Source organism: Arachis ipaensis, chromosome B06, assembly GCF_000816755.2.
Source record: "Arachis ipaensis cultivar K30076 chromosome B06, Araip1.1, whole genome shotgun sequence".
NCBI lineage: Eukaryota > Viridiplantae > Streptophyta > Magnoliopsida > Fabales > Fabaceae > Arachis > Arachis ipaensis.
This window is the reverse complement of record NC_029790.2, coordinates 44,991,211-45,003,944: the sequence shown is the minus strand read 5'-3', so window position 1 is coordinate 45,003,944 and position 12,734 is coordinate 44,991,211. Positions and strand designations below refer to the sequence as shown.

Below are 12,734 nucleotides of genomic sequence, written 5' to 3'. Positions count from 1 at the left end.
TCCTGACCCAGATAGTATTGAGCTAAAGCTTGAGAATACATCATCTGAACCAATAATTCATCTGGGCTAATCGAGGATAAATGACATATAATTCGGTTAGGTATGGGTGATGAGGTTTCTGTGGCACTAAGGCTAGAATATTGAGCTTCATTCTTCGATTCGGAAGATCAGACCTTGTCTGTGGCATTTTGAGTAGGATCACAAAAGAGAATGAATTGTGTGAGCTTCACCCTCGTTTATATTGAATGACCATTGACGATTTGATGCACCACTATTTCATGGTACATTTTGTGCTTAATTTAGGTGAATTTTATCCACTTTTCCCACATTTATTCAATGAAATAGCATAGTTTCATGACTTTCTCATAATTTGTGCTTAAGTGTAAAAACATGCTTTTTAGTCCTTTAATTTGCTAGTTTTGATTCACCTTTGATTCCACTAGATGACTTGATGCATTTGTTGAGTGATTTCAGGTTCAAAAGGCTAGGAATGGATTAAAGGAATGGAGAGAAAAGCATGCAAAGTGGAGAAATCATGGAAAATCAAGGATTTGGGATGCTTTTATCGACGCGCAAGCGTGGAACGACGCACACGCGTGAATTTGAAGTTGCATGGCGACGCGTACACGTGACCCACATGTACGCATCGATACTCGCACGTGACTCTATTAAAGTAAAAATGCTGGGGGCAAATTCTTGGCTTCCCAAGCCTAAATCCAACTCAGTTTCTGAGCCTATTACATGCAGAAATCAAGAGGAGTCAAAGGGGGGAAGTCATAGTTTAGTTTGGATGATGCTTTAGTTAGTTTTTAGAGAGAGAAGCTCTCTCTTCTCTCTAGAATTAGGTTAGATCTAGATTAGGATTTCTTAGATCTAGGTTTAATTCATGTTTTGATTTACTTTTCCTTCTTAATTTCTTGTTCTCTTACCTTTGCTTTCTTAGATTAGTAATCAACTTCTTGTAATTCTCTACTTTTATGTTGATGCACTCTTAATTCCTCTATTTTCCTTTTAATACAATTTTATGTTTGATGTTCTTTTATTGTTGATTTGGATTGCTATTGTTAATTCCTTGCAATTAGTGGTTGTAGATCTACTTTTCTTGCAATCTTATCTTGCTTTCCTTTTATGCCTTTCAAGTGTTTGATTAAATGCTTGGAAGGATGCTAGAGTAGATTTTTCTCCTCTTGGCTTTGTTTGAGTAATTGGAGACTCTTGAGTTATCAAACTCTTTTGTTGATTAATAATTGAAAGTTGCTAGTTGATTTGAATTCCACTAAAGCTAGTCTTTCCTTAGGAGTTGACTAGGACTTGAGGAATCAAATTGATTATCTCCACTTGACTTTCCTTTATAGTTAGAGGTTGACTAAGTAGAGCAATCACTACAAAAAAAAGAGTTTAAAATGACATTTATAATATGGCGGTTTTAAAAACCTGCCATAATATTTGGATATTGTGGTGTTTTTTGTTGCTGCCGTTAAGTGATTTGTTCTTGGTGGCATTTTGGGTCATTACAGCGGTTCCAACCCGCCGTATCTCCCATATATATAAAAGCCCAATTCCAACCCTAATTTCAGAAACACTGGGTCATTGCTGAAGATGCCTGCGTACGCTACTGCTTCCATTGTGTGGCGATCTCCGATCCTATGCGTTCCTTGACGATCTCCTCCGGCGGGATCTCCTCCTCCTCCGACGATCTCCTCCGGTGAGGTCTCCTCTAGCTTTTTGCTGTCCTTCTCTGCCAAAATCCTTAGTGCCTCTCTTTCGTTCTCCCTTTCCTTCCATTGATGGTACTTCTTTCTCTCTCTCTCTCTCTCTCTCTCTCTCTCTCTATATCTCTTTTTCTTTTTGGATTCACTTCTCACTCAAAAATTTGTTGTAACTGTTAAAATGTGATGTGAATTTCGATAAGGACAGTGTCTGATGATGGAAACCTAGCGCAGGGGAATAGCTTCATAGATGTGAGTGCTATTTCTTCTTTTTTCAGCTTTGTTTTGTAAATTATAGCTTAAATTATAGCTTAAATCTTTATAGAACTAATTAACTTGAGTTGATAATAATAATTACTGGTCTCTATGTTGTTGAACCGTTATAAATTTGGTTTACCCTTATGACAATGTAACATCAGCATTCTAGTGTTTACACTGGTGGTTAATCAGAGGTATGATTTGGAAACTGTTACATTATCCTGCATCTATAGCTTTATAATTATATTCCTGATTAATTTTATTTTACTATGTTAATCTTGCACATATTGGATGTTGTTTCCAACTTCCAATAGATACTTCTTCTTGTTGCAATTGCACCGAAAATGAATTATCAATATGCAGAAGGAGTGTATCTTTTTTTGCACATCATAAAAATTAGTAGAAGCAGCTACTTTTATTTTTAAATTAACTTTGTTATTCAAATTATTCTACTGTGCCATGCTTATTCTCAATCTTGTTTATTTTTTCTTATATTTGCAGCATAAAGATTTTTGTTGCAGTGACTGTGGTGGTACTCCTGAAAAGAATTGGTAGTAATGATAAACTCACAATATCAAAAGTTCCTCCTAAATCCACAAGGTATGGTTATTATTTTAATTACAGATATAGTACATATTGCTGGTACTATGATTTAGTACTAATGCAGTTATTGGTTCTGTTCTCCCTTGTTCTAGCTGACTGGATTTGTTATTGAGCAGGGCCTAGCTGCCTTAATTGGATTTGTGTTCTTGTGATTTAAAGGGGGCCTACTCGTGTTGTAGTCTTGCTATTTGGTATCCATATAAAAGAAATGAGAAAAATTAAAATAAATAGCATTGCCTATACAATAAACGAGGCCAATTCTAATATAAAAATATATTTTTGATGAACTAGCAAGTAAAATAGATGTATTTAGTATAGCACAAAGAAGCATTATATCTATCCCCTTAATTATTCCATAACCAACCGATTTGATTATATATGGCTTGTAAACAGAAACAAATATTGTTGAGTAATAATAAAAGTTCATATTTTCATGCTATACTTCATTATTTTATTTTTTAGCAGAACATGTTATGAGTGAGGGTAAAGAAACGAAAAAGCCCAAAGTAATTTATAGTTCAGTTCTCTACTCTTTGGAAATGAATCCTTTTAATTTTTTTTTCAATTGTGTATGATTTTTCATTATACATTTTTTAAGTAAGATTAAGAAAAAATATAAATAGATATTAAATAATAAAATATTATACTTGACAAAATTGAGAGAATCCATTTTCTTTTTGTTTTATGTATCCTGTTACTGCTGTGATAGTTAGTTTATATTGAGTTAACGCCACTTTGGTTTTTATGTATATATGCATGAATTACTTTGTTCATTTATGTTTTTAATTATTCAAAATAACAAAATAGTTTTTCTTTCATTGAACAGAAAATATTGTATCCTTGTCTCTTTTTTTAATCAGTAAAAATGGGCATCCAATTTTGTAAATAAAAAGAAAAGAAGATAAAGTTAAATTCTTATTGATAAGTCCTGGAGAAACATAATTTAATTAACAATGTTACAGACTTACAGTACCTAGCTTCCTCCACCCCTTAAAAAATTACACAAAAAAAGGAAAACAGAGGAAAAGAAGGGACAGAAAAATCACTAAATTAGAACAAGATCTGTGTTTCTAGTCTAAGGAGGTAAGCATCATTATCTTTTAAGAAAAGAGTGAATAAGAATAACCATTCCATCATATTCACAAGGTGAAGTTGGCCGTGTGATATTTTTCCTTCTCATGTTCTTTTTTTTTTCCTGGTTGTATATACACCACTTTATGGCACCTCTCTAAAGGGAAGCACTTGATTTTGTATTTATTTATTTAATTTCTTGGTTACATACTTACATTAGACTGTGTTTGGCATTTTTAGTGATTTAACTTTTGTACTTGGTCCTTTAAAGGTCATGTAAAATCGCCAACCCAAGACTACTAGCATTTGGACACATGCTGTTTCTCATGAGTATAAACAAACAAGACTTTTCTTCAAGTGGGGTGTGAGCTTTCCATACCAAGTTTAATTGAAAGTCAGAAAGCAAAATAGAGGAACAAGGTTAGATTAAAAAGCTTACATGCTTTTCATTGTTGTCAATTCAAACTGCAAGTTCTAGTTCAGGTTAGTGAGTTTGGTTGTTATGCTATTACTACTGCCATGTGTTAAGACCTGAGAGCAAGAGAAAAAAAAAAGCTAAGGGAAAATACCAAGAAGCTCAGCTTCCTTTTCTAGTTGCAAATTCTTGGTGGTTTCCATTGCTTTACTTCTTCCTTTTGCAGCTTTCTTTCTTTAACGCGCTTTAATATATATATATTCTTGAGTTGCTTATAGTGGTTTGTATTACTTTATCTTGTGGCCACTGTCCACAAGGCATAGATTCTCTGTGTTTTGAGACTCTCTCCTAGCTGTGCGGTTTAGGAGAATGGATGATTGTGCTTTGCTCTGCTTAGATTCTCTTTGCTCATAAAAGTTCATTTGCTTTTGTCTAAATTTTGGTGTATATATATATATATATATATATATATATATCATTCTAGTTGACCTCAGGCATGCTGATTATTTGAAATTTTGAATGTTTAATCTTGATAATTTTAATAAATCTGTTGGTGATAATTTTTCATGTGAAACAGGTTTTAGATCTTCTTCAACTCTTGCTGTTAGCTACTTTACTTTGAAAGCTTCAAGTTTTAATATTTGTTGGGAAAGAAAAAAGAAGGGAAATTATTATTTGAAAGAGGTAATTATAATTTCCTTATATTTTCTTTTAAATACTATTTAAGTAAGTTTTTAATATCTAATTTGCATATAAAAGAATAAATTTCTTGCCTTTAGAATATATATAGATTTTTAATGAATAGATTTTTTAAAATCCCTATTTGTAGTCCCTCTTAGTCATGTCAATCGATAAGTCATGGATTGAAAAACCACGAACCACGCATGAGTATAAAGATGGTTTAAACAAGTTTTTGGATTTTGCTTTTGAGCATCGATCTCTCGCGGGTCGTCAAATTAAATGCCCTTGTCCGGTGTGTGGTTTTGGCAAGTGGCAAATAAGAGAGAAAGTTTTTGAACATTTAATAGTCAAGCCATTTCCAAAAAACTACAAAGTTTGGTATTGGCATGGTGAAGAAGTAGTTGGAGTTGGGTCACAAGTTCATCAAACTAGTCATATTGTACAAGATGATTCGACATCTCAGCATCCAATGGTAACAATGCTCAATGACGCATTTGGAGTTGCTGGACCTGACTTGAATGAAGATGGCGATGGAGATGAAGACAACATAGAAGATGCAGAAAATGAAGAGCACAATGGAGAAAATGTAGAATTTTACAAGTTGTTAGAAGATGGCAATGAACAATTGTATGAAGGGTGCACAAAGAATTCAAAACTTTCTTTCTTAATTAGTCTGTATCACATAAAGTGCTTATATAGAATAAGCGACAAAGCCATGACCGAAATCCTCAAGTTATTAAAAGATGCTTTTGGAAATGCAAAGATTTCAAATACATTCTATGAGGCCAAGAAAACCATAAATAAACTAGGGCTTAATTATACCAAGATACCTGCTTGCCCTAATGACTGCATGTTATATTGGGGGAGGATGAAGATTTGCAAGAATGCAAAAGATGCAAGACATCTAAATGGAGCGATGCTAAAAAGAAGAAACCAGCAAAGATCTTACGATACTTTTCACTAAAACCGAGACTTCAACGATTATTCATGTGTTCTAAGACTGCTCAATCAATGCAATGGCATGCTTCGGCAGAAAAGAAAGATTCAAAGATGAGGCATCCGCGAGATTCTGAAGCTTGGAAAATATTTGATTTACTTCATGATGGGTTTGCCGAAGATCCTCGAAATGTACGTCTTGGTCTTGCAGCCGATGGATTCAACCCCTTTGGAGCTATGCGTACAAACTATAGCGTTTGGCCAGTGGTGCTTATTCCATACAATCGGCCTCCATGGGAGTGCATGAAGCCAACATCACTTATCTTGTCAATGATTATTCCTGGAGAGAAAATGCCGGGGAACAACATAGATGTATACTTACAACCTCTTATTAAAGAGTTAAAAGAGTTGTGGCATGATGGTGTTCAAACATTAGATAGGTTCAAAAATGAAATGTTTACATTGCGAGCAGCATTAATGTGGACAATTAGTGATTTTCCAGGCCTTGGTAACTTATCTGGGTGGAACGTACATAGTAAATATGCTTGTCCCACATGTAACTTCAACACTGATTCATATAGATTAAAGCATGGTGGAAAATGGTGTTTTTTGGGACATCGCCGTTTCTTAGAAAGGGGTCATAAGTTTAGGCTAAGTCGTGCAAAATTTAATGAAAAAGTTGAGTTGAGGGATTCTCCAGCAGCACTAACAGGGTCAGAAATATTGGAACAACTTGAAGGCATCAATGTTTCATTCGGGAAGGAACTACAGGCAAGTAAAGGTAAGAGGACTCGACGAAAAGTTGTTGAAGAAGAAGATGGGACCAGTACACTATAGGTGGATGTATCCTATTGAGAGGTAAATATCTCTTTTCAATCATTATTCATTTAACCTATCATTTAGTTATATCTTGCTTAGGTATTTAACCTGTCACTTAATTATACAAACTAGGTATTTAGGTCATTTGAAGTCCTATGTACGAAACAAAGCTAAATCAGAAGGTTCTATAGCTGAGGAATACGTGGCTGAAGAAGCTCTTACATTTTGCTCTCTATACTTAGAAGGGATTGAGACAAGATTTAATAGGCCACCACGTGTTGATGATCGTCCGGATGATAATTATAGTACACATGTGGATTCCCTTTTTCCACAAATGGGGAACTCAAAGGGAGCTTTCACAGTATTTGAGTTGTCACCTATGGAAAAAAAACAAGCACATCGATATGTGGTTTTAAATTGTCCATATGTCAAACCGTTCATTGAGTAAGTGCTTAAGGATTTTCGTACATATTTTTTATTTACTTGAAAATAGTCGTTTAGTTAAGAGTTAAACTTTCATATCTGACAGTGACTTCAAAGATTTTGTACGAAGACGATCTAAGGGTAGAAGGCCTTCAAATGTAGAGATAGAAAAAAGAGTCAATAAAGATTTTGTTACTTGGTTTCCTGCGCAGGTAAATAGAGAAGTGATATTTTTTGCTAATATTGAGCTAGTATTTGTGGATATAATAACTAATATATTGTTCTATCATAATAGCTTATGAACCCAGATATTATGAATACTGTGCATGAGGATTTGAGATACTTAGCAAGGGGTCCATCACGATATGCCAAGAGGTTTTCTACATTTAGTATTAATGGGTTCTCCTTTCGAACTACCAATCGAGACAATGGATTAAAGACCCAGAATAGTGGAGTTTTTTTAATGTCTTCAACTCCTTGTGTTGCTAGCGCTAGTGATGCTGATGTTAGGAATGCTGATTTGTCATATTATGGCAAACTAGAAGATATTATAGAACTAAACTACAATGGCCAATTTCGGGTTACTTTATTCAAATGTAAATGGGCTGACACCACTAGAGAACGGGGCTGTAGAAAGGATAATTGGGGTTTTACTTCTGTTAATTTTTCACAAGTAATACACAGTGGTGACCGAGAGGAGGATGATCCGTATATTGAAGCCTCACAAGCTCGAATGGTATATTTTGTCAATGATGAAGTGAATAAAGATTGGAGTGTTGTCGTGCATTTGAAGCCAAGAGATTCATATGATATGGGGGGAAATGAAGATGATGAAGCATGCGAGAATGAGCCATGGTTAGAGCAAAACTTAGATTTTTTATTTGAAAATGGTGATAATCTATCATTGTTAAGAGATGAGGTAGATGATGAACTACTAGATAATGACATTGGAGAAGACGAACACATGTCAGAATAGTTAGTATATTAAATTAATTCAGTTTCTTTCAGAATCACCGTGTATGAAACCAGGTCTTCAAATTGAGCTAAGCCAAAGATGGTAAAGTAGGTGAGTTTTATTAATAAGTGGTTTATTAATTATTTATTTTTCAAACCAGGTCTTCAAACCAGGTCTTCAAAGTGGTTTATTAATAATTTTTGTCTACATTTCTTCTTTTTCAATTTAACTTTTGTTTGTAAATTTTACATAAATATTTATTAATTATTTATTTCATCTATTATGCAGATATGCCAAAGCAAAAGAGGTACAAGAATCTGCTTAAAGCAGCAGCAGCTGCACATTCTTCACAAGACAAGTCAATAGCAGCTGCAAATTCTTCACAAGACAAGTCAATAGCAGCTACAAATTCATCCCGAGATAAGTCGGCAGCTTCAAATGCATCACAAGTCAAGTCCGCAGCATCTGCAAATTTCTCCCGAAACAAGTTGGCAGCAGCTGCAAATTTCTCTCGAGACAAGTCGGTAGCAGCTGCAAATTTCTCTCGAGACAAGTCGGCAGCAGCTGCAAATTCCTCCCAGGACAAGTCAGCAACTTCAAATTCCTCCCGGGACAAGTTGGCAGCTTCAAATTCCTCTCGAGACAAGTTGACAGCTACAAATTCCTCCCGAGATAAGTCGACAACAGTTGCAAGTTCCTCCCGAGACAAGTCGGCAGCTTCAAATTCTTCTGAGCCATCATCAGTTGCTCCAACTATATCTGAGCATCCATCCGAACCTAAACGTAAACGTGGGCGTGAATCTAAGCATTATTGGACTGTTGATGCCATAGGTATGTAATATTTTCTCTTTTTTAAATAAATTAGACAGCTCCTAATTGGGTTATATGGTCTTGTCTTATTTTCTCTTTTTTTAAAGGCCCAACCTAATATAACAAGAAGCCCCCAACACAACCGAAGAAAATATTGGATATTGGCCTATTGGGTTTCAATTTGTATATTGGTGGCTGAGGCTTATACGGATGGCAAATACATTTGATCCAACTTGTTTATATTATAGTATTTTCTTGTTTTAATAATGATATTTATCCTGCAGTGGATATTACTAATATTAGCCTATTTTCACCTTGATTTTGAATTCTGATGTATAATATATAGTATTATATATGTAGCTGTTACATTATACCCTCCACAAGAATCAATCTTTTATAATATATATCTATCATCATATGTTTTATTCTTTAGTCGCTCAATTACTCATTTATTTATATTTATTTATCTATTTTAGATGAATATGAAGATACTACACGCCTTCATTTATTAGTGAAAGATGTGCATAATTTGCTAGAAAGTTTGCGCATAGTTGTCAATTTTGATAGACAGCATGCAGCAGTAGGAGAAGCAGCCGGACTCCTTGCAGGAGTTTGTGGGCAATTGGCCACTGATTGTGTAGCATTTCCAATCAGTTTTGATAAGTGGTCAGACATTCCAGAGAGCTTTTTTGAAAATCAATGGAATATTTTTTTCCAAGTAAGAAGATTACTTAAACTCTAAAGCTTATTTCTTTGTCATTATTTAGTTTTATTTTTTAGTTAATATATATTCTTTGTTCCATATTAAAGGCTCGATTTTGCTTCAAAGTGTGTGATAGCTTGGCCAAACGATTTCTGCTCCAATCGCTTGGCAAAAAATGGAGGGAACATAGGATAAAGCTTTGGAGTGAGTTTTATGATCCGAGGTTGAGTAAAACCGAGATCATAAATAATACACCAGAAGATATTGCTCTTGATCAATGGGCTTTATTCGTAGAATATCGTTTGAAGCCTGAAACTCAGGTAAGTACTTACTTTCCTAGTTAAATGTTGTCCCACTAAAAAGCCTTATATAGTTTGCTGCTGTAAATAGGATATTAAATTCATATGGAATGTTGTGAAAGGCCTTTATATAGAGTTGGTAATAAAAAGCCTTTAGTTATAGTTTGCTAATGAAAAGGCTAAAGAAATAGCGGTAAGACTAAAGTGCAATAAGTAACTTTTTGTATTTCTTTTTCTTTCTTTTTTATAAGATAATATTATGTTTGATTCTTTCTCTTTCTTTTTATATATGTAGGAGAAGATTGAAGCATATAGCAGTCAACAAGCAGTGGAATCAACCGTTAATTCTCCTCTTGATGCTCTTGGAGTAGTTCTTGGGAAAGAGCACCCTGGTCGTGTTTGAGGTTTAGGCATGGGAGCTGTTCCAACAATTGCTTTCAAGAACAACACTACAAGAATTAGTCAGATGAATTTAGGTTCTTCAAATGATGCTGGCACATCATCTACTTGTGGTCCAAATGTGTAAGAAGAGTTGGATACCGTTAAAGCGCAATTGCAAGCGCTAGTATCTTATATTGCTTCTAAGGAAGGAGGTAAAATTCCAGTGGAATTGGCTGGAATGTTTCCTACTCAACAAATTTCACAGGTACAAATACAATTTATCTTCTTAATACCTTATTCCATGTGTAATATTTGGACTCTTAAGGGAATCTGGGTCAATTTTAAAATTTGACTTTGAAAGCTAGCTTTAACTTTGTTAATTAAAAGCCTACCAACAAAGTGGAAAGATGGGCAGTATTATTCTCTTAATAAATTTTGTTGAGGCTTAAATATTTCTGTTAGTTTTTTTAGATGCCATGAGCCTAGGAATAAAGAAGTCAACAAATCATTTTTTACTTTTGAGAAGAAAAATATAATGTTAACTCCTGTTATTCCTTGTTCTCTCATAAAAGTCTAAAATTGCTACCCTTAGCTTCTTCTCTTTTTTCCATCTTCAACGTTGAATGATGGCATGAAAAGTCAGTATCTTGTGCAGTCTTTCTCCTTTGGACGACAACTAAATTTAGCAAGTAGGTCCTCTTTAATTTGGACCTCACCGGATATAGCAATTTATATCTTGATCCCATGCACCTTACTGCTTGATATAATATAATGTCTTACATGTCAATATCAAATTAACTTTTTAATTAAACTGCTATATTGCTTCTTAATTAAAAGCCTACCAACAAAAGACTAATACTGCTATATTGCTTCTTAATACCTTATTCCATGTGTAATATTCTTTCAGTTAGCCCCATATTTGTTAAGATTATTGTTGGGTGGAAAGAAATAAAAAACTGTGTTAGTGTATGTGAGTTTTCTTTTTTGATTGAATAATTTCATATTAATAGTTTCAGATTTAGTTTTATATCTTTTTTTATTGTGCTCATAATTATATTTTTGTTGTAGGGATTGGATCAAGAGAGTGGGATTCCATCACCAAGAGAGTTAGGAAGTAGGTCTTCTGGAGCGAGCAACAAAGAAGCATGATCTTGTATGATAAAGATTTTATGTATTAAGTATTATAGATATATGTTAAGACAAATTATTGAAAAATGTTATCTTTAATACTTTGTTTTTGGATTATGATTTTTTATTTTCGAAGACTATGTATGAATTAAAAATCTTGTTATGATGTTTGATTTAAGGTTATGCTTTTTGGTTATTATGAGATTCTAAAAATGTCACTTTAAATACGTAGTTTCAATCTCATTTTAAATGCTATTTTAAACAAAAAGGATGCCATTAAACCATGGTAAAAACGGCGTTTAGAAATGCCATTTTAAACGAAAAGGATGCCATCAAATACAGGTAAAAATGGCGGTTTAAAAATGCCATTTTTAACGAGAAGGATGCCATTAAACCCAGGTAAAAACGGCGGTTAGAAATGTCATTTTAAACGAGAATGATGCCATTAAACCCAGGTAAAAACGGCGGTTAGAAACGCCATTTTAAACGAGAAGGATGCCATTAAATCTTGGTAAAAACGGCGGTTCGTAACCGCCGTTTTAAACAAAAACAAAACCGCCATTTTATCTGGTTAAAATGGCGGTTAAAACCGCCCTTATTACCGTCAAAAAACCGCCGTATTATCCACTGGTTATTACGGCGGTTTTCTGAAAACCGCCATAATAACCAGAATGGCGCCCAGAATACCGGCGTTTCTTGGAAGCGCCGTTTTCGGTCATAATGGCAGTTATAACCGCCGTAATTCCCATAAAAAACCGCCATTTTAACCTTTTTTTTTTGTAGTGAATGGACAATTCTTGTCACAATTCAGGAGGATAATGAGGATAGGACTTCTAGTTCCCATTCCTTGCCAAGAGCTTTCTTAGCTATTAGTTTAATTCTTGCGATTTACTTTTCTTGTCCTTTATCCAAAACCCCAAAATATGCATTTCATAACCAATAACAAGAACACTTCCCTGCAATTCCTTTGAGAGACGACCCGAGATTTAAATACTTCGGTTATTTTTATTGGGGTTTGTTACTTGTGACAACCAATTTTTTGTATGAGAGGATAATTTGTTGGTTTAGAAACTATACTTGCAACAAGAATTTATTGTGAAATTCTAAACCATCAATTTTTCCTTCATCAAAATGGCGCCGTTGCCAGGGCATTGCAAATTTGCGCTTGTTATTGGTTATTGTATATATGTGAATATTGTGAATATGTTTGCCTTTTGTCTCTTTATTAGTTTTTGCTAGTTTTAGGATTTAGTTTTCTTTGTTTCTTATTTGATTTTGTTTGCATTTGCTCTTGCTACTATGAATTCATTCTCATCACTTTGCCTACGAGTGTGGTTACAATTATGTTGTAGGGAATAGAAGCTTCAATGAGGATATGCATCAAGGATGGAACAATCAAGTTTGGGAGGAGCCTCAAGTTTATGGACAACCCTCTTGGCAACAACCTCCTCCGATCTCTTATAGGTATAATTCCACTCCTAATGCATATCAATCCAATAGCTATGATGGACCCCCTTGTGGTTACCAACAAGCCCCACCATAT

The 12,734-nt window shown here is 34.4% G+C and overlaps 1 protein-coding gene across 7 annotated transcripts; it reads left to right on the top strand.

The window, feature by feature from the left end:
• On the top strand, window positions 1,535–9,853 carry LOC107648345 (serine-rich adhesin for platelets-like). 7 transcript variants are annotated; one of them, XM_021104460.1, is made up of 8 exons: window positions 1,535–1,790; window positions 1,918–1,961; window positions 2,469–2,567; window positions 3,913–4,061; window positions 4,634–4,740; window positions 8,159–8,701; window positions 9,157–9,398; window positions 9,510–9,715. In XM_021104460.1, exons 6-8 carry the CDS (start codon window positions 8,161–8,163, stop codon window positions 9,576–9,578), a joined length of 852 nt encoding a protein of 283 aa, XP_020960119.1. In that variant the 5' UTR covers window positions 1,535–1,790; window positions 1,918–1,961; window positions 2,469–2,567; window positions 3,913–4,061; window positions 4,634–4,740; window positions 8,159–8,160; the 3' UTR covers window positions 9,579–9,715. The 7 variants fall into 7 exon arrangements, with proteins under 7 accessions (XP_020960119.1, XP_016207729.1, XP_016207725.2 ...); XM_016352243.2 differs by having other exon boundaries at window positions 1,545–1,790; window positions 9,491–9,853; XM_016352239.2 differs by lacking the exons at window positions 1,535–1,790; window positions 1,918–1,961; window positions 2,469–2,567; ... (2 more) ...; window positions 9,157–9,398; window positions 9,510–9,715 and adding exons at window positions 6,398–6,531; window positions 6,625–6,936; window positions 7,022–7,127; window positions 7,211–7,770 and having other exon boundaries at window positions 8,170–8,467.

Excerpts from the sequence above, each read along its gene's own strand:
- LOC107648345 (XM_016352239.2), top strand. The coding sequence starts at position 6,419 with ATGTTTCATTCGGGAAGGAACTACAGGCAAGTAAAGGTAAGAGGACTC. Across the intron at positions 6,532-6,624 it reads TGGATGTATCCTATTGAGAG|GTATTTAGGTCATTTGAAGT; the intron begins GTAAATATCTCT and ends TATACAAACTAG. Across the intron at positions 6,937-7,021 it reads TATGTCAAACCGTTCATTGA|TGACTTCAAAGATTTTGTAC; the intron begins GTAAGTGCTTAA and ends CATATCTGACAG.